The following is a 27,578-nucleotide window of genomic DNA, read 5'->3' as shown; positions in this document are numbered from 1 at the left end:
GCTTTCAGTGATCTACTGTTTGGCTTCCCCCCGGTCTTGTCCAGCTGTGCATTTTGTGTGCAGCGACTTCCGAATGTTTTTTTTGGTGTCTGTATTAAGTGCAGATGACCCATGGAATTCTGTGAGCCTCGCTGGGATTAGGCGAGGAGTTTTGGATCGTGTGGTGTTGCCGGTTTTGGTCCGGGTTTGCTGCTGTTCTTGCCAGCGCGTTTCTGCTAAGTGCTGTTTTCTCTGATTGGTGCAGCTGCCTGCATGAGGAGGGCTGCGAAACCACCACAGCCCTTTTACATTAGTTTTAACTTTTGTAGGGTGTGTGTGTGTGTGTGTGTGTGTGTGAGAGAGACTGTTTGGGTGCCTGATCATCATTCATTTATAATAAATGTGTGTTTGGAGTGTGGTATGAGGGATTTTCTTTTCTGTTAAATTGGGTATTTTTGTTTTATTTTGTTTTAGTCCTGCTCAGGCTTTACCTGCTGGCAGGAGGCTCTTTGTGGATAGCCAGTGGGCTATCTTATTGGGCCTGATTTATGTTAATGCCTTTTTATTATTTTATTTATTTTGTTTATATGGTTTAATGTTTATGAGAACTTATTTTATGTGAATTTGTGTGTGGTTAGTACCACGTCTGCCAACCTTTTCTGCCGTGGCAAGCAGCCTTTGGTTGCCAATTGTATGCCAGTACTGGTGGGAGGCTATTGCAAGCTGTGGATCATCAGTGGTCCACGTAGTTTCCCTCCTTTAGTTTACATCGTGTGTGGTTGTGCATTTTAATTGGTTAGTTTGTTGTGATCTAGCTGTGTTATTTTTGTTTGATTCTCTCTCTTCATATCTTTTTTTTCTTTATTTACTTTTCAGGTACTGTGGGCCCAAGGCGGGGTGGCAGCTGATTCCTTAGGTGGTGGTATTTCTCTATTGTCCGTGTGTGTTCACGTGTGCCTGTGTGGAATTCTTCTTTTTTGTTTTTGATTTTATTTGATTTATTTTGATTTGGTTTGTAGTGAGTGTGACATGTGGGCTTGCATGGTGTGCTTTTTTTTGGATCTCTTCTCCGTCTCCTGGTATCTTGCCCCCTGCTGGTAGGCCTCGGCCCTGTTAATATTGATTTTTCCCTTACCCTTGCCCCACATGCATGTTGGTTAGTCCTTTGGAGTGTGAATGAAAGTGATTGTGAAGTAAAGAAAAGAATTATTTTGTAAACATTGTACCAAAATAAAATGGCCTTTTTGTATTTTCATAACTTTGGTCTCTGGTGTCTTTAGTCAAACGAACCTTGCGTGTCAACATAGTGAAGTGTTTTCTGGTTAATATTCCTGGGGTGGGCGGCACGGTGGTGTAGTGGTTAGCGCTGTCACCTCACAGCAAGAAGGTCCTGGGTTCGAGCCCCGGGGCCGGCGAGGGCCTTTCTGTGTGGAGTTTGCATGTTCTCCCCGTGTCTGCGTGGGTTTCCTCCGGGTGCTCCGGTTTCCCCCACAGTCCAAAGACATGCAGGTTAGGTTAACTGGTGACTCTAAATTGACCGTAGGTGTGAATGTGAGTGTGAATGGTTGTCTGTGTCTATGTGTCAGCCCTGTGATGACCTGGCAACTTGTCCAGGGTGTACCCCGCCTTTCGCCCGTAGTCAGCTGGGATAGGCTCCAGCTTGCCTGCGACCCTGTAGAAGGATAAAGCGGCTAGAGATAATGTGATGTGTGTGTGATGTGACATCATTTGTTAATAATGTTGTTTTTCAGGTTGTCAGCCAAGCTGTGATTGGCTCCCAGGCCCTTTTGACATCATGCGTTTAGCATTATGACACCCTTGTTACACCCTCTGGTTAAATATCCCATTTTCTTGCTCCATATGCTACACTTTGCCACTGGACTGAGAACACTCTACCTCTGCTACCTGCAGATTCAGGTGAGTCATTACTTTACTTTCTCCCAAAACTCACCAGACTCCCCACAATCATTAGAATCACAAGCCTGAAAGATATAAAAAATGCATCAGGCTCTTATTGACAATTTAAATATTAAGATATTTAATGTTCACTGAAGTATTATGCTTAAAAACATAATACACTACCAGTCAAAAGTTTGTACACCCCTACTCTACTCATTCACAGGTTTTTCTGTATTGTGATAATTCACTACATTGTAGAACAACACTGAAGACATCAAAACTATGAGGTAACATCTGGAACATATATGGAATTATGTGGTAAACAAAAATGTTTTTAAAAATCCAAAAAATGTTTCAGATTTTAGATTCTTCAGTCATGAAATGATTATTAAAGACACGAAATGTCTTGGGCGGCAGGGTGGTGTAGTGGTTAGTGCTGTCGCCTCACAGCAAGAAGGTCCGGGTTCGAGCCCCGTGGCCGGCGAGGGCCTTTCTGTGTGGAGTTTGCATGTTCTCCCCGTGTCCGCGTGGGTTTCCTCCAGGTGCTCCGGTTTCCCCCACAGTCCAAAGACATGCAGGTTAGGTTAACTGGTGACTCTAAATTGACCGTAGGTGTGAATGGTTGTCTGTGTCTATGTGTCAGCCCTGTGATGACTTGGCGACTTGTCCAGGGTGTACCCGCCTTTCGCCAATAGTCAGCTGGGATAGGCTCCAGCTTGCCTGCGACCCTGTAGAACAGGATAAAGCAGCTAGAGATGATGAGATGAAATGTCTTTTAATTGATAAAAATAAAGAAAAAACATTGAATTACAAGGTGTGTGACAAAACTTTTGACTGGTACTGTATTCACATGCAGTGTACATGATGAACTATTTTTATAAAATAAAAGAAAATTGTTTTAAACACAATGTATTTACAATTGTGGTCAGACATTTACATACACTCATCATGGACATGAATGTCATGGCAATATTGGGAACTGTTATTTTTCCGTGGCAGAATGATTGTACAACACACATTATTAATTATTAACATTATTACTTCAATGGTGCTGAATACTCCAAAATGTCTTTAACTCTCCAAGACCAAGGCCTCTTAACTTCTTGTTATTGATGATGATTGACTGCAGCTGGTAGCTTCTCTGTGCACAACATAAAAAAGGTTTGATTGATGCTCACTAGATTGACCAACACACAGTACAATGGGAAAGTCCAAGGAGCTCAGTGCAGATCTGAGAAAGAGGATTATTGATTTACACACTCAAATGTCACATGGAGCTGTTTCTAAACAACTGCAGATTCCAACATCATCAGTTCAAACTGTACATTAGTACATGTTACTGGGAAGTGAAGCCACTTTGTCAAGGTCTGGAAGAAGACCCAAGCTGTCCTCTTCAGCTGAGTGGAAATTGGTTTGGGTGATCAGAAACAACCCAGGAACCACCAAGGTACAGACCTGCCATGAACTGGAATCTGCCGGAAACACTGACTACAGTTATGCGAGACGCACATTGCCATGAACTGATAAGGTGCCATCCTAGACTGAAGCCTCTGCTCCAAAATTGATATCTTCAAACTAAAGTTTGTAGCTGATCACATGGACAAAAAAAGCTTTCTTGAGGAAAGTTTTATGATCAGATGAGACAAAGATTGAGTTATTTGACCACAAACATCAGAAGGTTTACTTGGAGGAGTAAAGGTAAGGCAGGCAACCCTAAGAACAATGTACCAACTGTTAAGCATAGTGGTGGTAGCACCATGCTCTGGGGCTGTTTTACTGATGCATTGCACAAAGTGGATGGAATAATGGAGGAGGACTACCTCAGAATTCTTCAGCAAACTTGGATGCAATTGGGTGTTACAACAGGACAATGACCTCAAGCACATGTTAAAGCTAGATGTGCAATGGGTAAAGCAGGATAACATTAAGCTTAAAACAAGTCCTGACCTCAACCCTATTGAATATACAGTACCAGTCAAAAGTCTGGTCATACCTAATGCAGTGGGTTTTTTTCTTTATTTTTATTAATTAAAAGTCATGTCATGTCTTAAAATAATGACGGATGTCGTTTCTCTTTACATAGTTGACATTACTACAATTGTGGAATTGGGCTATTCACTGCATTTTTATTATTTACTATTTGATCTCAAGTGCATTAAAAATGCAAGAAATTCTACTCATTTCCTTTTGATGAGGCATACCTTTTAATTGAAAAGTGTTCCAGGTGACTACTGTAGGTACAATTAGTAATTAAGTGATCAATCTCATGAAATCAGTCTCATTAAGTCATTAAATCAGTCTAATTAAATAATACCTTTAAGTCAGCCTTATTAAATCATTAAATCAGTCTCATTGAATCATACTATTGAATCGTTCTCATTGAATCAGTCTCATTAATAATACCATTAATTTTGATACTTAATAATAAATTATCAAGCAGCTAAATTATGGTATATTCCAAATTATTATGATCACTTACCATATTACATAACTCACATGCACCTTGGAATTCTTTTGAGATTGGATGACTTCAAAGAATATTTAGCACAACAAATAAACACACAGTTTCAATAATAATTGAATTTATTATAACAAAGATAAAAAATGAATAATAGCAGTGGAAATATATACAAATATGATATATACTTGATGAGCGTGTGTGTGTGTGTGCGCGTCCACGTGGCCTGAACAAAGAGTTAGCCTGGATGGCTAGCTAAGGTGTGCCTGTGTGTGTCCACGTGGCCTGAACAAAGAGTTAGCCTGTGTGTGGCCTGAACAAAAAGTTAGCCTGGATGGCTAGCTAAGGTGTGTTTGTGTCCACATGGTGGAAACAAAAGAATTAGCTCTGGTAGCTAACTCCACGCATGTGTGTGTGTGTGTGTGTGTGTGTGTGTGTGTGTGTGTGTGAGAGAGAGAGAGAGAGAGAGAGGCCTGTAGCCTACAGCAAAAGAATTAGCTCTGATTGCTAATTCACTAGCTTATACATTACTAAATCCACTGAAACCTTGATGAGGTCAAAATATGTGTAAGAATGAAATTAAGAGTGTTAGGAAGGAATAGAAGAAAGCATGCAACAGCCTATCTATTAAAACAACTGAGAGGTCAAAACAAAATAGAACAATCATCAATTCAACATCCTAAGTGTTTACAGTGTACACAATTAAACCGTTCCTGAGTTTAAATTCACACTGCTTCATAAAAGCTAATTCTTAAGACTAGGTTTTGCCCAAATGCCAGTCTTACTTCAGCATCTCGTCTGTACGCGAGATTATGAGAAGATGTTCTGAGACTTTTGGAGTTTCACCGTTGTGGAGCACGTGAGTTGCTTCCATGGAAAGCAGAGGATTTCTTGGTCTGACGCGTGGTCGCTCATGATGAAAAGAAGTCTCTGATCAAATAATGTGCACAGTGCTTTAACTAGGAGGAATCTGATTGCTCCTAACTTTAAATTAAAATTGCTTTGGGCGGCAGTTTGGTAACGTTACTGATAGACAAACAAAACCAGTTGTAACTCTGAGTTTAAAATCGCGCGATTCTGGATTTTTACCAGGGCCAGTGGTAAACAAAGAAATCGCGCTAAATCGTGGATCTTGCAAGAAAGAAAAGAAAAGATGTCTTTATCTGGTTTGCTTGGCAGAGCAAATCTCTTTGTGTCCAGACGGAAAAGAGGAAGAAGGACGTGTTGGTCAGTTACTTATGAGCGCACGGAGGAAGTGACGTAGGTGATCCCGCCCAGGCGTGACATAGGTCAACGCGGAAGTTGGCTGATGGGAAATGTAGTTCTTAATGAGACGGGCTGTTGTAGTTCTTAGACAGACTGTGTTACCTACACTACCCCATGAAGCTGTTTAAGATAATGCCAGTAGTGTGCAAAACATCATCAAGGTAAACGCTGGATACGTTGAAGGATCTACAATATCAAACATATATTTTTAACAGTATTTTTTGTTTACTACATAATTCCAAATATGTTCCAGATGTTATTTCATAGTTTTGATGTCTTCAGTATTGTTCTACAATGTAGAGAATAGTCACAATACAGAAAAACCTGTGAATGACTAGGGGTGCACAAACTTTTGACTGGTACTGTAATTGTTTTAATTCTATCATTGCAATTTAAGTATAATCATATGATAATAAATAAATAACAAAGTTAGGTCCATATATATTTGGACACTGACACAAATTGTTTTTTTTTTTACCTGTTTACTGAAACATATTCAGGTTATAGTTATATAATGGACATGGACATAAAGTCCAGACTTTCAGCTTTCATTTGAGGGTATCCACATTAAAATTGGATGAAGGGTTTAGGAGTTTCAGCTCCTTAACATGTGCCACCCTGTTTTTAAAGGGACCAAAAGTAATTGGACAATTGACTCAAAGGCTATTTCATGGGCAGGTGTGGGAAATTCCTTCGTTATGTCACTCAATTAAGCAGATAAAAGGCCTGGAGTTGATTTGAGGTGTGGTGCTTGCATTTGGAACATTTTGCTGTGAAGAAAACATGCGGTCAAAGGAGCTCTCCATGCAGGTGAAACAAGCCATCCTTAAGCTGCAAAAACAGAAAAAAACCATCTGAGAAATTGCTACAATATTAGGAGTGGCAAAATCTACAGTTTGGTACATCCTGAGAAAGAAAGAAAGCACTGGTGAACTCATCAATGCAAAAAGACCTGGACACTCACAGAAGACAACAGTGGTGGCTGATCGCAGAATAATTTCAATGGTGAAGAGAAACCCCTTCACAACAGCCAACCAAGTGAACAACACTCTCCAGGAGGTAGGCATACCAATATCCAAATCTACCATAAAGAGAAGACTTCATGAAAGTAAATACAGAGGATTCACTGCACGGTGCAAGCCACTCATAAGCCTCAAGAATAAAAAGGCTAGATTGGACTTTGCTAAAAAACATCTAAAAAAAAAGCCAGCACAGTTCTGGAAGAACATTCTTTGGACAGATGAAACGAAGATCAACCTCTTTTTTTTTTTGTAATTCAAATTTTTTATTTAAACACACTCAGTAACAGCTTTCAGTGGTACATCATATAGAAAACAAAGACAGAAAAGCCAGCATTACAAGGACACATTTTCTAAGGCTTAGGTAGCCCCTGTCCAAAAATTAAAAAAATATAATAAATAAATACATAAAATAAAAAGGAATATCAGCAACATTGTACAAGTACCAATAATACAGTAAAATAAATAAAACATTTCTTAAGTCAGGCTTCACAGTCATGGCACTAGTTAGAAGTAAGATGTTCATCGAAAAAATCCCAAAGCCCCAGTTCCACAGGACCTTTACTCCTTATCCTTGCTAACATAAACTCATAGGAGGTGGTCTCACTCATTAAGATTTTCCAATCTTGGAGTTTAGGACATGTGGTTGATTTCCAATACCTTAATATGATTCTAAGGCATGAGGTTATTCCCACCATCAAAACCGAGTATGCCTTTCTGTTTAATGTTGGGGTTTCTGTTTTATCTCCCAAAAGACAAACGCGGGGATACTGGCAGGGTCACTCCTGCCCATGCCTCCAGATATTTCAGCACACTGTGCCAAAATGGCTTAACCATGGGGCATTCCCATATGACATGCAAAAAAGTTCCCATCTCTTTTGTACACTTCCAACATAAATTATTGTTTGTGAGCCCTACCTTAAAAAGCCTACAGGGAGTCCAATAATAGCGGTGTAGAACTTTATATTGGATAAACTTCCCTCTGGCATCTTTGACATATCTGCCATTTTGTGCTATGATTTGACTCCATGTATCACACCCTCCAGGAATCACGCTTGAGCCAAGTTTTAGTTACTGATGGATGATCAATCTTTTAATAACATAATCCATAAAATCCACTTCGTTCATGCTTCATCCACTGTCAAACTGACAGTACAAACACAACACAACACAAAATCAGTAGAAAAATCATAAACCCAGATACAACGCAATATAAATCAAAAACAGCAAAGACAAGAAACAAACATACCGTACCTCGCTGGCTGCATATAACTGAAGAGGGAATGAGACTTAAAGCTTAAAACACAGCATCAAACATTTCAAACTAGCCCGCGGCTTGTAACATGGCCGCGAGCATAGTCAAGTCCATCACCTAGGCGAGTGGTACGGCACCTAATAATGTCCGTGTGCAACACGTGACATCGCCTAACCCAACATGACCCAGCGTAAATATCAAATTAAACACAACATATTCTTGGACATTACAAACATGATATTTAATGAAAACAAAAAATAAACTATGACAGTTACACTCCCACCAAATCACATATTAGTTGATTTCACACTTAACATTAAAACTTCAGGACTTCCATACTGTTAGAAGTAAACTTGTGCAAATGCAGCTTGCCTGTACTACACAACTCCTTTGCCTCCTTAGTGAGTCAGATTGCTTCAGTATCAGAGGTTACACTAATGAGCCCGTCATCTACATAAAGTTTCTCTTGACAAACTTAATTGTGTTCTGGTCAAACTGACCCTGGGCTTTAAGGGCTAGGTGTTGAAGGCCAAAGTTGGCACAGCCAGGTGAAGAGGCTGCCCCAAAGAGGTGGACTTTCATTCAAAAGATTGATGGAGGAGACTGAAGGTTGCCATTTTCCCACCAAAGGAATCTCAAGTAGTCTCTGTCGTCAGATTTCACGTGGAATTGATGGAACATTCGTTCTATATCACGTGATGGCAATAGGGCCCTTGCGGAACCTGCAAAGGACTCCCAGCAAGGTATTTGTAAGTTCTGGCCCAGTGAGAAGGTGGTCATTTAAAGATACATCTTGGAATCTAACAGAGCAATCAAAGACAACACGTATTTTTCCAGGCTTTTTAAAGGGCCCATGGCATGGTGGTTTGTTGATGCTTTAAACGGGCTCGTGGAGGCTTCCGGATGTTATATCCGCAGCCTTTCTCGAAATGAACCCTCGGTACGTAGATATAGCCTCCTGGGAGAAAGCCCCATTTCAGCGCTTTTTCCAGTGCGTCGTTTTGCTAATGAGAAGCAGGAGGTGGGGAAGGGTAGACGGTGGGGGCGTGCCATGGGGAGGGGCTGCCGTCTGCCTCCCAAGCCGGCCGAGAGCGCTCCTCGTCGGGCACGGCCAGGAGGGCGAATGCCCTGGTCCGTCCACCCTGTCTAAAAAAATGGTACAACTCGAGCCCATGGTAAAACTGGGACTTTGTCGTTTTTTTTTTTCAGCCTGAGGCCCATGGTAAAACTGAGCAATTTTACCATGGAGGAGTGGGGACTTTGCCGTTTCCCCCCAACTCGCCCCTGGGAGAACCGCTGCCTCCACGGGCGGCCGGTGCCGCTGGAGGGCCACCCGCGCGACCTCGCCAGACCAACCGAAGATCCACAGCGCTGCGGTATCGTCACGTCTAGGCGGGATTCTGACTTAGAGGCATTCAGTCATAATCCCACAGATGGTAGCTTGAACACGCACTCCATAACCAAAGAGGATAGAAGCAGCAACTACAGCAACATATCGCTTATCCAACAGAAGACATGCATTGCGGAGCAATAGTCACACATAAGCTCATAAGTTACAGTCAATTTCCAGACTAAACTCAGTTTAACAGAGCATGCTGCATGCTCTTTAGTTTTGTAGCGCAGAGTACCTGGCTAACTGCAGGAAGCGGTTAGCTGCACAGCTAATGTAGCCATTGCTAGGCTAACGCACCGATTTTAAAACACGGCAAAACAACCAGTTATACACTTACTTGTTCAGTGTTTGTTGCTGATGCAGCAGGGATGCTTGGCACAGACCCAGGCTTCAGTGACAGTTGATGTGCAAAACCTGCCCTGTACTGTCCCAAGTTGTGGAAACATTCCTCAGGAAAATGCTTCTGACAAACATACACCGTCTTAGGTAGACTCGACGGCGTATTATTGAAGTAAATAAAATTAAGCCACTGCGTCTTCAGGGGCTCTCCCGTCAGCAGTAAAAACAGACTCCTTTCTGTGTTGTCACATCCATGTACAGCGCAATTTCCATGTTGTGTCTTCTATGGGCTCCTCACTACAAAATGTAGTCATGTGTTCTGCGCATGCGCAGTAGGCTTCGCGCATGCACAGTAGGCTTGGTAGGACAAACAGCAACTTTTGAGTTGGGCGGGCAATCCATACAGTGGGTGGGAATCCAGAGGGGGGGCGTGGGGATCATCTCCCTTGCTGACGTAGGCAAGGGAAGAGTTTATCAACGCGCCGTTTTGACGCGCCATTCTCAAATGTTGGGCATAGTTTGGTTTACACATTATGAAATTTCTAGCCACTGGGGTGACTTAAGAAGGTCAGAGGAACTCATTTTAACATTAAAAAACCTCAGAAAGTGAAAATTTCATGCCATGGGACCTTTAAGGTGATAAAACACCATGATGGGAAATGTACCAAGCTGGATCATTGTTTACTTCCTCTTTTGGGACCTTTTCTGCATCGCCATGACTAATGAAATCTTCCATAAAGTTAATATAGTTGGAGCAATATTGCTGATCCTTCCTCAGTCTTTTGCCTAAACACATCAAACGCTGGACAGCACAGGACATATTGTTAGGCAGCTTTGGTCTTTCTTGTTTGAATGGAAGGGGCATTTCAAGATGTCCATCCGGCTTGTGTCTTATTCCATCCTTCAACTTAGTCAGAAACAGAAAATCTTCCTGGGAAAATGTTACATCTTCTACTTGTTCACTGAAATCGGCTTCCAGCACTTTCATGACATCTTCAGGAGTGACCATTTCCTTGGCCTGGGTCTTGAGAACAAAATAAACTTCAGTTTTAAGCTGAACTGGTTGCTGTAACGGTCCTTTTAGATGAGCTGATAATTTGGATTGAGGGATTACTTGCTTCACTATGATGCGATGACTCACTCCAATTGCGTCACAGCCATGCTCAGAATGTTGGACATAGCTCACTATACTCCAACCTAGGTCTGTTCTCTGAGCAAAGGGTTGATCTTCTCCACATATTACTTCCCTTGGCATTAAGGCTTGTGGGCAATTATACCCTATTAATAGGCCGATCTCACACTTCCTTTGTGGAGAAATGTGTGGCGCAAGATGTTTCAAGTGCGGCCATGCTCTTGCAATCTCTGGAGTTGGAATATGTGATCGATTGGCCGGAATGAACTCACGAGTATAAGCTGTTGGCACTGTGATCTTTTTGGATGAAGACAGCCCCCTTATCTGCAGTCCCTTAAGCCTCTTACAAGATACGATGGTTCCCCTTGATGACATTGTTGACACCTTAAGCTTTACTGGTTCGCCTTCCAGCTCCAGTGCATCAGCCAGTTCTTCTAAGATAAAGGAAGAATCACTCTGAGTCTAACAATGCATAAACAAGGAGTTCCTTATCTGAACCATATGACACATACACGGGTACTGTTGCTGACGTCTGCATGCTATGGTCATCCTGCATAACCCTGTTAGATGTGGCTTGTGCAATATCATCTTGTGGTGTTGAGAGCAACTGTTCACTGGAATTTACCACCTCAAACTGTTGTCTTTGTTGTTGTGGGCAATCTTCATGTAACGAGGTAGAGTGGCGTCTTGAACAAACATCACAAAACATCCTTCTGGGACAGCTCTTGGACTGATGGCGAGGGTTTAAACAGCCAAAGCACAGCCTTTTGTTCTGAACAAATTTTATTCTCCCAGCAAGTGGCCTTTCTAAGAAAGTTTGGCACTTCTGTAGGCTATGACCAGTTCTCTTACAAAGAACACATGTGGTGGACCCCGCTTCATTTGTACTGGTGTTAAAGGTCTTTGCACTGAAGGTTTGAGTGTTGGAAACGGCTGTACTTGTATTCTTAGCCTTATCAATCTCACAGGGCCGCAATGCTTCATGGGATGTTATCGGGTTGCAAGCTATAGCAGCCTCCATTGAAAGAACTGTAATAAAGTAACTTAAATTGGGAAAGCTGCCATGCTCTAGCTGGTACTGTGTGGCTTTCCAATTCCATCTCAGGCTCAGCCAATCAGGCAACTTGGCAGCAAGTTTTTGATTTTCCATTGCATCATTAAGTACATGTAGGTTCTCATTCTCGTTCATAGCACAATTACAGCTGCACAAAAAGTCCACAAATCATCTTAATTCTCTACTGTCTTTATTGCTTATTTTTGGCCAGGCATACAGCTTGTCTCTAAATGCTTTAGCAATGACAAATGGCTGACCATATCGATCATTGAGCAGTTCCCAGGCTGAACTGTAAGAGTCCTTTGAGCTAAGCAGAAAGTTACCCCCCAGGGCTTCGCTGACAGTGCCTCCCACACATCTTTGAAGAAAGAACATTTTCTCAAAAGTTGGTATGTTCTTTCGTTCTATTAGCGTTTGAAATGAGGACTTCCAATGGCTGAACTTAAGTGGATCACCACAAAAGATGGTGGGCTCTGGAGTAGGTAGCCTGTTCACAGTGATGGCTTCAGCCAAAAGATTGACCAGATCTGAGTTATCTGTCTGAATGCTTCTAGAAAGCACATCACTCACAGGCTGTAGCTGTAACTCTGATCTAGCAATTTTGTTACTTGTATGCTTAACATCTAGAGGCTCAGATACAAGGACTTATTGCAAGTCAGCATCACCTTCGTCATACACCTGAAGTCTCGCTTTGGCAGCATTCAGAGATTTTAACTTTTCTAAACGTTCAATCTGTCTTTTCAGGGTCTCTACAGACTGCCTTCTGGCCGCTCTCTCCTCTTCTTGCTTCTTTAAGAGTGCTTCCTCTCATTTTTGTTTCTCAATCTTGCATTCAATTTCTTCTCTCTCTTCTTCAAGGCGACGAGACTTTGCTGCTGCTTCTTGTTCTACTGCTATCTTCTTAATCTCTGCATCAAGTGCTTGTAGCTCCTCCTGGCAACGCTCTTGTTCAGCCATTATTTTTAGTACTGCCCTAGTGTGAGCAAACTCAGCGGCAGCTTCTTGACGTTTTACTGATACACAAGAATGAATAGAATTACCATCACAGCCATTGTATACAGGAAGTGAGATGCTGGAGGCAGTTGAGGCAAAAACAGAGTCAGCATCAAGCCAAATGATCTGTTCGAGTGCTCCTTCCATTTGAGCTGCAGCATTTTGTCTTACAGTCTGTGTAATTGCTGTGCTCTTATCCAGCTTGCAACGCATAGCATGAGGTGGAATATCAATAGCCCTGTATGTTTCATAAAGATTGTACAGTTCTTCTTGCTCCTTCTGCATACGAATAACATTGTCTTGTAAAATGTCATTTGGATCATTCCTTGTGACTGATTTTTTCTCTATTTTAGCAAGAACCTTCCAGCAGTCATAAGCATCCTCAAAGCAAAGAAGCAATGTTTTTAGTTTTCCACTCTGCAATTCCCTGCCCTTTTCTGTCAGCGTACAGGCTCTATTGCTCCTGCGAGGCTCCTCAGAGTGTACGGCTTTCTGAGCATTAGACTCATTTTCCTGCTGTGACTCTCCAGCTTGCTCTTTAGGCAGTTCAACTTCTTTACTTGATTCAAACATTTTAAAGAATTGTGTTCGATATATAATTAAGCACTAGGTGAAGTAAGCCTTAGTGAAGATAAGTTAAAAATGTGATCATAAAACAACCAAATTCCGCCACTATCCCTCAAAGAAGTGTACATACACACTATGCAGGACTTAAGCATAAGCTTAAGCATATGCATGAGCAATACACAAGGGGTAAGCTATGAAATGGTCAACCAAAGGTTAAAAAATAACTTGCTTCTTAAATGTGCAAATTCAAATGCAAATTACCATAAATGTGCAATACTTTCATGTAAAAAGATCACTTTTCTGTGCAAATTAGGCGTTTACTAGGTACAAAGCAACTTTCACAATATAAAATAATGCATTCACTTTCAGAAAAAATTAAGCTTACTGGTGTGCAAATTATCTGTCAGTAACACAATATTGTCCACAGACTGTATTTTGACCAAGAAAAACACTCTAAATCGAGTCATTAAGCATATAGCACGTTTAAGGAACCTTCAGTCAAATGCAAAGAGTCTCTTATACGTCCTCCGGCACGCGCAGGTTGAGCAGTTCAACATTCCTTTTTCTTTCGTAGTACACGTCCGAGCCCGTTTTAAGTCCGCGAAAATCCAATGACTCCAGTCCGTACCACAGACGAGCTCAGGTAGTTCGGATGAGTGAACGTTTGCCCACACAAGTTCGTGCAGGCCGTGCTTGGGGATTAAAGGAGGCTGCAGACAGAGCAGGTTGAATTGACTACAGATCCGCCTGGACTTGCTTGCAGGTCGAGTTTGACTATCATGCCCTCCAGGAATCACGCTTGAGCCAAGTTTTAGTTACTGATGGATGATCAATCTTTTAATAACGTAATCCATAAAATCCACTTCGTTCATCTTTCATCCACCATCAAACTGACAGTACAAACAACACAAAATCAGTAGAAAAATCATAAACCCAGATACAACGCAATATAAATCAAAAACAGCAAAGACAAGAACCAAACATACATTGCTGGCTGCATATAACTGAAGAGGGAATGAGACTTAAAGCTTAAAAACACAGCATCAAACATTTCAAACTAGCCCGCGGCTTGTAACATGGCCGTGAGCATAGTCAAGTCCATCACCTAGGCGAGTGGTACGGCACCTAATAATGTCCGTGTGCAACACGTGACATCGCCTAACCCAACATGACCCAGCGTAAATATCAAATTAAACACAACATATTCTTGGACATTACAAACATGATATTTAATGAAAACAAAAAAATAACAAAACAAACTATGACAGTTACACCATGTATCCTCACTAATTTCACAGTTAAGGTCTCTGTGCCAAATTATTCTCAGATGGTCACATATGCCACTAGTTAAAGACATTGAGTTTTGATAGAATGTTGATGCCTTGCGATTTAGAGGGTGTGGCAGCGGGGGCGTGGTCAAGCGCCGGTCTGTGACAGGAGGGCGGGGTTGGGGAAGGTAAGTGGCAGAATCGCTTCACCTGAGTGTGATTAACCTATGTTTTGTGTGTGTTCTCCCCAGTAAACCGCACCCTATTTAAGGAGGGAGAGTGAGAGAAGAGGGAGGCTCATTCCCGGACGAGACGGCACCACTGTGGCGGTTCCGTTGAGTGGGTGGAGCACAGAGGACGGCAGGACAGAGATCAGGTTCGCAAACAGGCTTTATTGCCACACTTTTCAGGGTAACAATGACTTCCCAATAGAGAGAGAGACACACACACACACAAACACGCAGCGTCTCGTCCGGGAATGAGCCTCCCTCTTCTCTCACTCTCCCTCCTTAAATAGGGTGCGGTTTACTGGGGAGAACACACACAAAACGTAGGTTAATCACACTCAGGTGAAGCGATTCTGCCACTTACCTTCCCCAACCCCGCCCTCCTGTCACAGACCGGCGCTTGACCACGCCCCCGCTGCCACAGAGGGTTTTCTAGATAGTCAACAATCGGGTTGGTTAGATTCTGTGACTCAAACCTTTTAATTACAGTGTCTAATTTGTAAATATTTCCAGAAATCACTGTTTTCCAACAACTGGTACTGTTAAACAAGGTCGTTGAATGACATAAATGTCCCTTCTTTGTAAAGATCTTTTACAGTGCATATACCTTTCTCCAGCCATCTTTTCCAAAAAACCTTCTGCTTCCCAATCTTCACTTCTGGGTTGAGCCAAAGTGAAGCATACAGTTGTTTGTAGTGGGAGATCTTGTGCAATTTGTGAACCTTGGCCCAAACCTCTTGAGAATGCTTAATAACTGGATTCATATCTTTATTTTTTAAACACTGGGATAGGACATGCATTGGATGAAATGGTGCCGCCAAGTTTGTCTCTATATTAGCCCACACTAATTCAGACCCATTTCCCCTCCAGTGATAGGTTATCTTAGCCATTTCAAATGCCAAACTATACAGCCTAACATCAGGAAGACCAAGTCCCCCCTTCTCCTTGGGTGCACACATTTTACTCCATTTAAATCTGGGTTTTCTTCCCGCCCATAGAAAGTCTCTGATTATGGTTTCGTATTGTTTAAAAATGTGATCAGGCTTACACAGGGGTAACATCATAGATATATAGTTAAATTGTGGTGCTATTACCATTTTAATGACATTTATCTTCCCCCAAAGACTCAAGTTTAACTTTCCCCATTTTCCAGGCTTGTTTTAATGTTTTGAAGAAGAGGCTCAAAATTCAGTGTCGCCATCTCACCTATCTCAGATGTTAATTTTATACCCAGATAAATCATGCCTTTAGGAATCCATCTGAAATTATACTGTGTTAGCATGTGTGGGTGACAATGCTTGGATATGGGCATCCCCTCTGATTTGGTCCAATTAATTTGGTAACCAGACAATGTAGAGTATATATCAATGGTGTTCATTAATGCAGGCAAAGAGTTATGAGGATCACTAGTAAGGAAAAGAATATCATCAGCGTAAAGCATTAGCTTGTGCTCGGTTCCACCACCCTCTACTCCCTTAATGGTAGGATTCATTCTTATAGTCACTGCTAGGGGTTCCAGTGCAATTGTGAACAAGAGAGGCGACAAGGGGCATCCCTGTCGCGTTCCTTCTAGAAAGATCAAAAGGAGATGAAATAAGACCATCTGTCAAAACTGAAGCTTTGGGTTGATTGTATATTATTTTCACCCATTTTGCAAAACCAGAGCCAAAGCCAAACCTTAGCAGGGCAGAGTGCAGGAACCCCCACTCGACCCTGTCAAAAGCCGCCCTTGCATCTAGTGAGACTGCTGCCACCGGCATTGTGCTAGAAGCATTCAACCATATTAAATGCATAAGCCTTCTCAAATTATCAGTAGAAGACCTTCCTTTTATAAAGCCTACTTGATCAACATGTATAATATGTGGTAAAATGGTTTCAAGTCTTAGGGCCAGCACCTTAGCCAATATTTTTCTATCTACATTGATGAGGCTGATTGGTCTAAAATTCATAGGATCTGTATGATCCTTCCCCTTTTTAGGTAACAGAGATATCAGACCTTCATTAAAAGACGGTGGAAGTGAGCCACTTCGAAATGCTTCCTCAAACACAATTGTCAATATTGGAGTAATTATATTAATATATTCCTTATAATACTCCACAGGAAACCCATCAGGGCCCGGTGATTTCCCTGTATTCATGGACAAAATGGCAGTTTTAACCTCTTCTTGGGTTATTGATGCATCCAGAAGAGTCACCTGATCAGTAGATAGGGTTGGAAGATTTGTTTGAGAAAAAAATCTCTGGCTGATAACTCATTTATAGCACCAGTTGATCTATAAAGATTTTCACAGAAGTCTCTAAAGACATCATTAATACCTTTAGAAGATGTTATAAGAGCCCCTCCTGCTCTTATTGCTGGAATTATATAGGCAGAGTTCTGTTCCTTTAGTTGCCTAGCCAAAAGTCTGCCAGTCTTTTCCCCTGATTCATAAAATCTTGTTTTAAGTCTGAACATAGCATATTCTGCTTTTTTTTTTATTGAAAATGTCATGAATTTGAAACTTACATTTGCAAATGTTTTTAAATAAACTTTCAGAATAATGTCTGGCCAAATCTTTTTCCATAGAATTTAGTTCAGCTTCTAACTTTTTAATACTATTGTTTTGCTCTTTTTTCCTTTTTGATGATTTAGCAATCAATTTACCCCTGATGTACGTTTTGGATGCCTCCCAAACCATAGCCAAGCTCTCTGTACTGCCCATATTAATGTCAAAGAATGAGGATAAATCCGCTGCTAGTTCTACAGAAAACACCTTATCCTGTAATAGAGATGTGTTCATTCTCCACCTGCCTCGCCAAAGCCTGTCCGAATGTATATTTACACACAACTCAACAGGCGCGTGGTCTGATAAGGATATAGCATTAATAGAGCTATCAATGATATCATTAACTAAACTCTGGGAGATCAAAAAATAATAAATTCTTGAATGAGATTTGTGGCAGTTGGAATAAAATGTATATTCCTGATTTCTAGGATTGACCAAATGCCAGACATCAACCAGACCAATGTCTTCCATCAGCATGTGAATAGCCGCTCTATCCTTCGGTGTTGAGACGCCTGAATATCTACTCTTATCCAATATCCCATCTAAGACCTGATTAAAATCTCTGGCCAAAATGATTTGTCCCTGGGCATTTCCTAATATACTATTCAGTCCATGAAAGAAAGATGGATCCTCCTTGTTAGGCACATAAATATTACAGTGTTATTTCCCCCCCATTTATGTTGGCTTCTATACTGTATATATAATTCTACCATTATCCTTGTATTCCTTCAACATAGAAAAGTTCAATCTCTTATGGACCAAAATAAGAACTCCATTATGTTTGCTGGAAAAAGAACTGTAGTAAACATGACCAACCCAATCTCTCTTAAATTTTTTAGCTTCCTCATCCAGTAGATGGGTTTCTTGAATGAATGCTATATCGGCTTGTTTGTGTTTAAGATATAGAAGTACCTTTTTCCTCTTCACTGGGTTCCCACAACCATTAATATTCCAGGAAACTACCTTGACATAAGCACTATTAGCCATTCATATTGCAAAACAGAATTAAAAGAAAATATTGGTATACATATTATCCCTTGTTATCTGACCATCCTAATTGAAAAACATAACTTATGTCTTTTGTACCACTGAGCATTAATAGAAAATCTGCATTTTCCTTTTTAACCCTAACCAACAAGACCAAACTGGTCAACCAAAAACTTCCCTTCACACCAAAGGGAAGAAAAAACAAAACAGAAAAATCTCCTCTCAGTAAAACGCTGTCCATAACATAAACAAAACCTTACTTAGGTCGTGGAATGTCCAAGATGCCTACTCGGCTTCACAGACAGCTACCTGTATAAGCCATCCAGCCCCATCATACCTCTCAGTCTCCTAGCTTGGTGGATGTGTCACAGTTTATGGTAGTGAAGTGATTTGCTGCTCGATGAATTTCACCGCTTCAGTTGTCACGTCAAACTTTCTGTTCTTCCCCTTCCACGTAAACTTGAGTGTTGCAGGAAATGCCAGACGAAACTTCACATTCTTGTCACGCAGTAACTGCTTTGTGGTCACGAAAGTTTTCCTCCTCTCGGCCAGCGCTTTCGTCATGTCTGGAAACAGTGAGATATTGCATCCACTCCATCCTGCACCTCCGCTCTCTCTCGCAGCTTTTAAGACTATCTCTCCCGGTAGAACGCAAAAATCTCACCATCACCAGTCTCGGAGGCTGGTCTTCATTTGGAGAAGAACCAGGAGAGCGGTGTGCCCTTTCAATTTTGAATTCCTTGTCATCAATGTTTATGTCCAGGCCCTCTGACAGTATTTTTCCAACGCATTCGATCAAGTTGTCGCCTTCAGTGCCCTCTTTTAAACCCAGGAGTCTAACATTATTGCGGCGGCTTCTATTTTCCAAATCTTCCACCCGACTCCACAGGTCATCTATGCGCTTGCCCTGCTGTTTGCGGCTATGCAGCAATTGCTGTGTAGAGTCCTCTACGTCAGAGATTCGCCCTTCCGCCTCAGTTAGTCGTTCCTCTGTGGCTTTCACTGCATTTTTCAATTCCTCAATAGTCCCTTTAATCGTTGATACATCAGTCGCCACTCTCTGGAGCATTGAGCTCACTTTACTCACTTCGGCAAGGATGCTTTCCAAGTTAGCTTTCTGTGTGGAATCCCGCGTCTGGCTAGCTCCATCAGTTTCTGTAGCAGCTGCCCCCTTCCTTCGTGTGGGCTTAAAATATTTCAACCTTGAGGACATTCTTTCACATGTAAGGTGCCGTACAGACTGAAATGTTAATACTGAATACTGAGTTAACAAAATACTTCAAAAATCGCGGAGAAATGACGGGTTATTTTGGATTAATTTTGATGGGGCTTAGGACAACTCAAACTACGCAGCCATCTTTCTCGTCGATCCCACTACCAAGATCAACCTCTACCAGAATGATGGAAAGAAAAAAGTATGGCGAAGGCGTGGTACAGCTCATGATCCAAAGCATACCACATCTGTAAAACACAGCGGAGGCAGTGTGATGGCTTGGGTATGCATGGCTGCCAGTGGCACTGGGTCACTAGTGTTTATTGATGATGTGACACAGGACAGAAGCAGCTGGATGAATTCTGAGGTATTCAGAGACCTACTGTGTGCTCAAATCCAGCCAAATCCAGCCAAACTGATTGGTCGGCGTTTCATAATACAGATGGACAATGACCAAAAACATAAAGCCAAAGCAACCCAGGAGTTTATTAAAGCAAAGAAGTGGAATATTCTTGAATGGCCAAGTCAGTCACCTGATCTCAACCCAATTGAGCATGCATTTCACTTATTAAAGACTAAACTTCAGACAGAAAGGCCCACAAACAAACAGCAACTGAAAACCGCTGCAGTAAAGGCCTGGCAGAGCATTAAAAAGGAGGAAACACAGCGTCTGGTGATGTCCATGAGTTCAAGACTTCAGGCAGTCATTGCCAACAAAGGGTTTTCAACCAAGTATTAGAAATGAACATTTTATTTACAATTATTTAATTTGTCCAATTACTTTTGAGCCCCTGAAATGAAGGGATTGTGTTTAAAAAATGCTTTAGTTCCTCACATTTTTATGCAATCATTTTGTTCAACCCACTGAATTAAAGCTGAAAGTCTGATCTTCAACTGCATCTGAATTGTTTTGTTCACAATTCATTGTGGTAATGTACAGAACCAAAATTAGAAAAATGTTGTCTCTGTCCAAATATTTATGGACCTAACTGTATATTCAAAATAATCTTCATCCTTTATTCTCATGTAGCATGGGTATTATCTAAACTGGTAACTGACAACTTGCCATAAAGAAGGTTTTTTTTTAATTACTTTTTGCATTTTAACTTTTTTATATTTCAGTATCAATTAATTATCTATTTATGACTGACTATCTATCTATCTATCTATCTATCTATCTATCTATCTATCTATCTATCTATCTATCTATCTATCATAGACGAACTGGAATATCATTTGATTTCACCTCCTGCACCCACAGATGCACTTTTCTTACACAGCTGATGAAAGTCTTTTCTGGAAACTTTGTTTACTTTGCTTAACTTTTACTACATCTATTTTGTAAATAAAATTTGTGTAAATTTATTTTTAGGTTATAAACAAGACAATGGACTGGAGCCTTATACTGGCCATTTTGTGTCTGATTGGTAAGTGTTTCCTATGTTCTCCCTGAGGATCTAAATTCTATCTCAGTTTTTGTCGTCCTTGCATCATCAATCAAATATTACACTTACCAATCAAATATAATGCACACAGTCAATAACTATGCCATCTTCTCTCTCAAGAAGCTGTATTATTTAGCAAGACAATGTGTGAATTGCAGTCATGCAACATACAGACCTCTGGAAATGTTATATTGAGCCTACACAGAAATTAGATTTGTACCCTTTATTTTAATATATTATATGATTTTTATATAACACACTGCATAGCAATTATGATATGAGAGCAAGAGAAGTTTTGTTGGCAGGCTTGATCCAGATTTAATTAACATACTTTGAGAGTCTGAACGAGCTTCCAATTTTGTTTTTGATTATGGAGAACTCTCATGTTACAACTGAATTTCACAGTGAACACCACTGTGTGGTTGGCATATTTTTTTTGTTTGCTGGACATAGTCAATCAAACTTTATCTTTCCTGTCTGACAGCCACAAATGCAACATCCACAAATGCAACTACAAGCACTGATTCAACAACCTCTACTTCATCCCTGAATCCAACTACAAACACTGCTTTGACAACTTCAACCCCGATCTCAACTCCAAGCACTGCTTCAACAACCATGACTTCAACCCAGAGTCCAGCTCCAAGCACCACTTCAACAACCATGACTTCAACCCAGAGTCCAACTACAAGCACTGCTTCAACAAGCATGACTTCAACCCCAAGTCCAACTATAAGCAGTTCAACAAACACTCCTCAAGTAGCTGCAAAATTCATCTTGGTCTTTAGCATCAATGAAACCTTTGTTCCAGCCCTGGCCGATACCAGCTCTCCAGAGTTTGAAGAAAAAGCTAAACGTATCCGTAAGCAGGTATGTTTAATTGTTATTGAAAATGATGATCCATTTACATTCCATTTTAATTTTCAGAACAAGACAAATAACTTTCCGCCTAAATAGTTCTACTCCCATACAAGATAATGTTTAGGACCTATAATGGTATAAATGGTAGCTTTCTGCCAAAAGGGCATACAAACTGGTCACTTATGATTCTTCCTTTTCTTTCTATCTGCATATTGAACTCGATTATATTTGCCATGCAGTGTGGCAACTGTCTGCATCTCAACATTTTCTGTTTGGATATGACTTACTTGTTATCTTTCATAATATCAAGGTCTAAAAGTGAGTAAACTTCACTGCCAATGCATATGACTTCAGTGTTTATGAAAAATCTTTTCATTAAATGTTTTTTTCAGCTTGAACCAATTTACAAACAAAAGTTCAAAAACTTCATCAGGATGGAAATTCTCAAATTCAGGTGAGAAATATGTGAAATATTGCTCTGAATAATTGTTTATATTTACTTTTGATGATTCAGAATTTCAAAGTATATCTCACTGTGGTTACATTTTAGCGAAGGTTCTATTGTGACAGACTCCACCCTTGAATTCAGTGCGAATGGCTCCATCCCAAATAACACCATAGTGCAAAGCACTCTTATTAATGCAACTACCACCGACTCAAGCTTGAACATTCATCAAAATTCTATAAATGTCACCGAGGTTCCTGGTCAGTATACAGTTTCAAAGATATTGCATTTAAATATCATTTTCTTCATGTAAATATTCTAATTCCTATTTAATCTCTCAATAAATAGTAACAAACACAACTTCAAGCCCAAGTATAATGACAAACAGCCCTTCACCTAATTTGCCTCAAATCATAACTGCAATTTTCAACTTAATCTTCAGCATTAACGAAACCTTCGATGCAGCCCTGACCAATACAAGCTCTCCACAGTTTGCAACAAAGTCTAAACAAATCCTTAATGGGGTATGTATTATTGATAATGCTTCCATTAACAATTTATCTGATTCTTTTAAACAAGAGTCACTTTGCCACCTGAGCAATTCTGCTGCCATATTAGACAACCTGAAGAACTCATCATAGTTCAAATGTTATCTTTCTGTTAAGAAGTAAATCAGAACATGTCTAATTTTTGGAGTCACCCAATATCTCAGTTCAGTTTCTCTAATTTCTGAATCTTATGACATCCAATTCAATGGACATGTCAATTATATATGAATTTGGACATTTCTCAAATGTTGTCTCAATAAATTCATTATTTATTGCCTTTAACTAGATTTAGAACTGAATGTGATAAACTGGTCTATCATTGTATTTAACACTTTTGTTAACTCACTTGATCTTTTTCTAATTTATTTTAGGTTGAAGCATTGTACAAGAGAGCCTTTCAAAAAGTCATCATCATTCAAGGGATAAACTTCAAGTAAGAAGGAGGAGATGGCTCTGAATGTTTATTTCTTTGTTGATTAATGGTTGAATTTTAACCTGTATCTTTTTGTGTAATTTCAGGAATGGTTCTATTTTGATAAATAGCTTTCTGTTTTTCGTTTCTGGTGGCATTGTTACTAAGGCCCAAGTGAAAGACACCCTTGCCAATGGACTTGCCAACTTGGACTTCACTGTTGATCCAAACTCCATCAGTGTCACCCAGATCCGTGGTCAGTATCAACATGCAAAGATATCACTGTGTTATTTATTTATTACTACTTAGTATCCATACTCAAATTTCTTGTTTATTTTTGTTTAAATATGTATTTTTGTACATTTAATTTAAATGTTTATATTTTGCAGGTAATTCCATGCCACCAGCGATTGCAAACACCACTTCGACAACTTCAACCCCGATCTCAACTCCAAGCACTGCTTCAACAACCATGACTTCAACCCAGAGTCCAGCTCCAAGTACCGCTTCAACAACCATAACTTCAACCCTGAGTCCAACTACAAGCACCGCTTCAGCAAGCACGACTTCAACCCCAAGTCCAGCTCCAAGCACCGCCTCAACAACCATGACTTCAACGCTGAGTCCAAATCCAAGCACCACTTCAACAAGCACAACTTCAACCCCGAGTCCAGCTCCAAGCACCGCTTCAACAACCATAACTTCAACCCTGAGTCCAACTACAAGCACCGCTTCAGCAAGCACGACTTCAACCCCGAGTCCAGCTCCAAGCACCGCTTCAACAACCATAACTTCAACCCTGAGTCCAACTACAAGCACCGCTTCAGCAAGCACGACTTCAACCCCAAGTCCAGCTCCAAGCACGGCTTCAACAACCATGACTTCAACGCTGAGTCCAAATCCAAGCACCACTTCAACAAGCACAACTTCAACCCCGAGTCCAGCTCCAAGCACCGCTTCAACAACCATAACTTCAACCCTGAGTCCAAATCCAAGCACCACTTCAACAAGCACAACTTCAACCCCGAGTCCAGCTCCAAGCACCGCTTCAACAACCATAACTTCAACCCTGAGTCCAACTACAAGCACCGCTTCAGCAAGCACGACTTCAACCCCAAGTCCAGCTCCAAGCACCGCCTCAACAACCATGACTTCAACGCTGAGTCCAAATCCAAGCACCACTTCAACAAGCACAACTTCAACCCCGAGTCCAGCTCCAAGCACCGCTTCAACAACCATAACTTCAACGCTGAGTCCAACTACAAGCACCGCTTCAGCAAGCACGACTTCAACCCCAAGTCCAGCTCCAAGCACGGCTTCAACAACCATGACTTCAACGCTGAGTCCAAATCCAAGCACCACTTCAACAAGCACAACTTCAACCCCGAGTCCAGCTCCAAGCACCGCTTCAGCAAGCACGACTTCAACCCCGAGTCCAGCTATAAGCAGTTCAACAAACACTCCTCCAGTAGCTGCACAATTCATCTTGGTCTTTAGCATCAATGAAACCTTTGTTCCAGCCCTGGCCGATACCAGCTCTCCAGAGTTTGAAGAAAAAGCTAAACGTATCCGTAAGCAGGTATGTTTAATTGTTATTGAAAATGATGATCCATTTACATTCCATTTTAATTTTCAGAACAAGACAAATAACTTTCCGCCTAAATAGTTCTACTCCCATACAAGATAATGTTTAGGACCTAGTAACAAACACAGACCTAGTAACAAACACAACTTCAAGCCCAAGTATAACGACAAACAGCCCTTCACCTATCACTTCACCTCAAATCATAACTGCAATTTTCAACTTGATCTTCAGCATTAACGAAACCTTCGATGCAGTCCTGACCAATACAAGCTCTCCACAGTTTGCAACAAAGTCTAAACAAATCCGTAATGGGGTATGTATTATTGATAATGCTTCCATTAACAATTTATCTGATTCTTTTAAACAAGTCACTTTGCCACCTGAGCAATTCTGCTGCCATATTAGACAACCTGAAGAACTCATCATAGTTCAAATGTTATCTTTCTGTTAAGAACTAAATCAGAACATGTCTAATTTTTGGAGTCACCCAATATCTCAGTTCAGTTTCTCTAATTTCTGAATCTTATGACGTCCAATTCAATGGACATGTCAATTATATATGAATTTGAACATTTCTCAAATGTTGTCTCAATAAATTCATTATTTATTGCCTTTAACTAGATTTAGAACTGAATGTGATAAACTGGTCTATCAGTGTATTTAACACTTTTGTTAACTCACTTTATCTTTTTCTAATTTCTTTTAGGTTGAACCATTGTACAAGAAAGCCTTTCAAAACTTCCTCCTCATGCAAATCATAAACTTCAAGTAAGAAGGAGGAGATGGCTCTGAATGTTTATTTCTTTGTTGATTAATGGTTGAATTTTAACCTGTATCTCTGTGTAATTTCAGGAATGGTTCTATTTTGACAAATAGCCTTCTGTCTTTCGGTCCTGGTGGCAATGTTACTGAGGCCCAAGTGAAAGACACCCTTGCCAATGGACTTGCCAACTTGGACTTCACTGTTGATCCAAACTCCATCAGTGTCACCCAGATCCTTGGTCAGTATCAACATGCAAAGATATTACTGTGTTTATTTATTTATTACTTCTTAGTATCCATACTCAAATTTCTTGTTTATTTTTGTTTAAATATGTATTTTTGTACATTTAATTTAAATGTTTATATTTTGCAGGTAATTCCATGCCACCAGTGATTGCCAGCTCACTTTCCATGATATGGATGTGTCTTCCATCACTTCTACTTTCAGTGGCATTGCACTGCTAGCTCTAAGCCTGATCAGAAAAAAAACACACAATATATATGATAAAGAGAATATGGACAAATTGTTTCATTCTTATACATAAAGCTATATTCATATAATAAATTCTAATATGTTGAATTGTTGAAGCTGGAGACTTAATGAGGGTTCTGATTTGCCTGAAAATTTCTCAACATTCTAACAATCCTACAAGGATTTTCTTCACTTCTATTTAAATCCTTTGGAAATAATTTTTAAACCATTGTATTGTTAATAGTATAATTTTATGTTCACTTCAGTATAAATTATAAACACTGTAATGGAAACTTCTAATAAACACTTCAGAATGCTTAGCAGTTGTCTTTTCAGTTATTTATTATCGTAGATCTTATAAAACGGAGATATAAAACAGGAAAAGAAGACACCACCTCAGGTAAAGCCAAGAGTGCACACTCTGAGTTGTGTCTTAGTCGCTGTTATCTATTATACTCTAAAGGCATTCGCTTACTGCTCGCGTCTGCACGTGATTGGCTCAAGGCTTGCCCTTGAAGCTAAACATTGGTTCTTTGTTAGGGCATGCACCTGGTGTGCTCTGAGATGCGCAGCGGATGCGTGGTTAGGCATAGCATAACATGAAACATACCGTAAACAAGGCAGCCTGCTTATCACCAGCCGTTGAGCCAAGGACACAAACACAGAGAATAGGAATGTTCATCTACTAAATTTCCTTCACAACACTTACTGTACCTGTACAGTGGTGCTTGAAAGTTTGTGAACTCTTTAGAATTTTCTATATTTCTGCATAAATATGACCTAAAACATCATCAGATTTTTCACACAAGTCCTAAAAGTAGATAAAGAGAACCCAGTTTAACAAATGAGACAAAAAATATTATACTTGGTCATTTATGCCGCTTTTCCACTACCAACGCGGCTGAGTCGAGCTGAGTGGGGCTGTTGGAGTTGCATTTCAACTACAACCGTGCTGGCTGGAAGTGGGTGGACACATTGGGTGGAGTTAGCGAAAGTGGGTGGACATCACGTGATGTCATTAGGCGGCGCAAACAGTGACATCAGTGACCTTTTAAGTGGTAGTCTCACGACCCGGATAGTAAACAATAAACATGGAGTCGTTAGTGTTGCTGGTCTTGGTGCTGTGGCTTGTTGTCACCGACAACGCCAACAGATACTGGCAAAGAGCGTATAGATGAGGCGAGGCGCATAAGGCTTCAGAAATTCTCGTAATTTGTAATTATTCTTCTTCCGGGTTTACGGTGTTTACAGATCCCAGCGTGCTCACGGGGCGTGTGGGCATGCGAGGACGCTCCTCCTCACCAATCAGTACACAGGGGAGTGTCTCCTCATGCCCCTAGCCCCACTCGGCTCGGTTTGGCTCGCTTCAGCCCCACTCCAAAACCATGCGAGTTTTGGGGGCTGAGCAGGGCTGAAGCGAGCTGAGTCGTGCTGTTCTGAGGTAGTCGAAACT

General features: G+C 40.7%; 1 protein-coding gene and 1 long non-coding RNA gene across 8 annotated transcripts; one reads left to right on the top strand and one right to left on the bottom strand.

Annotated features, from left to right (window-relative positions):
• Positions 1 to 26,445, top strand: LOC132883528 (mucin-2-like). Of its 7 annotated transcripts, none has more exons than XM_060917241.1 (13): positions 1 to 895; positions 1,731 to 1,896; positions 20,968 to 21,022; positions 21,525 to 21,910; positions 22,294 to 22,355; positions 22,452 to 22,606; positions 22,695 to 22,870; positions 23,266 to 23,327; positions 23,414 to 23,562; positions 23,696 to 24,885; positions 25,598 to 25,659; positions 25,744 to 25,892; positions 26,027 to 26,445. In XM_060917241.1, exons 2-13 carry the CDS (start codon positions 1,789 to 1,791, stop codon positions 26,116 to 26,118), a joined length of 2,646 nt encoding a protein of 881 aa, XP_060773224.1. In that variant the 5' UTR covers positions 1 to 895; positions 1,731 to 1,788; the 3' UTR covers positions 26,119 to 26,445. The 7 variants fall into 7 exon arrangements, 6 of the variants coding, with proteins under 6 accessions (XP_060773224.1, XP_060773225.1, XP_060773223.1 ...); XM_060917242.1 differs by having other exon boundaries at positions 1 to 898; XM_060917243.1 differs by lacking the exon at positions 1 to 895 and adding an exon at positions 14,874 to 14,998 and having other exon boundaries at positions 1,554 to 1,896.
• LOC132883531 (uncharacterized) lies at positions 5,819 to 14,727 on the bottom strand. Its single transcript, XR_009654358.1, has 3 exons — positions 13,847 to 14,727; positions 6,567 to 6,683; positions 5,819 to 6,433 (listed from the first exon to the last, which is right to left on the bottom strand). It is a non-coding gene; the product is annotated as an uncharacterized LOC132883531 (long non-coding RNA).
• Positions 26,446 to 27,578: the final 1,133 nt, after the last annotated feature.

The sequence above is a fragment of the Neoarius graeffei genome, chromosome 3 (genome assembly GCF_027579695.1).
Source record: "Neoarius graeffei isolate fNeoGra1 chromosome 3, fNeoGra1.pri, whole genome shotgun sequence".
Taxonomy (NCBI): Eukaryota; Metazoa; Chordata; class Actinopteri; order Siluriformes; family Ariidae; genus Neoarius; species Neoarius graeffei.
Note: the sequence above shows the minus strand (reverse complement) of the source record. Positions and strands in the feature narration are given on the sequence as shown.

Excerpts from the sequence above, each read along its gene's own strand:
- LOC132883528 (XM_060917241.1), top strand. The coding sequence starts at position 1,789 with ATGACACCCTTGTTACACCCTCTGGTTAAATATCCCATTTTCTTGCTC. Across the intron at positions 23,563-23,695 it reads CAGTGTCACCCAGATCCGTG|GTAATTCCATGCCACCAGCG; the intron begins GTCAGTATCAAC and ends TATATTTTGCAG. Across the intron at positions 24,886-25,597 it reads CTAAACGTATCCGTAAGCAG|GTTGAACCATTGTACAAGAA; the intron begins GTATGTTTAATT and ends AATTTCTTTTAG.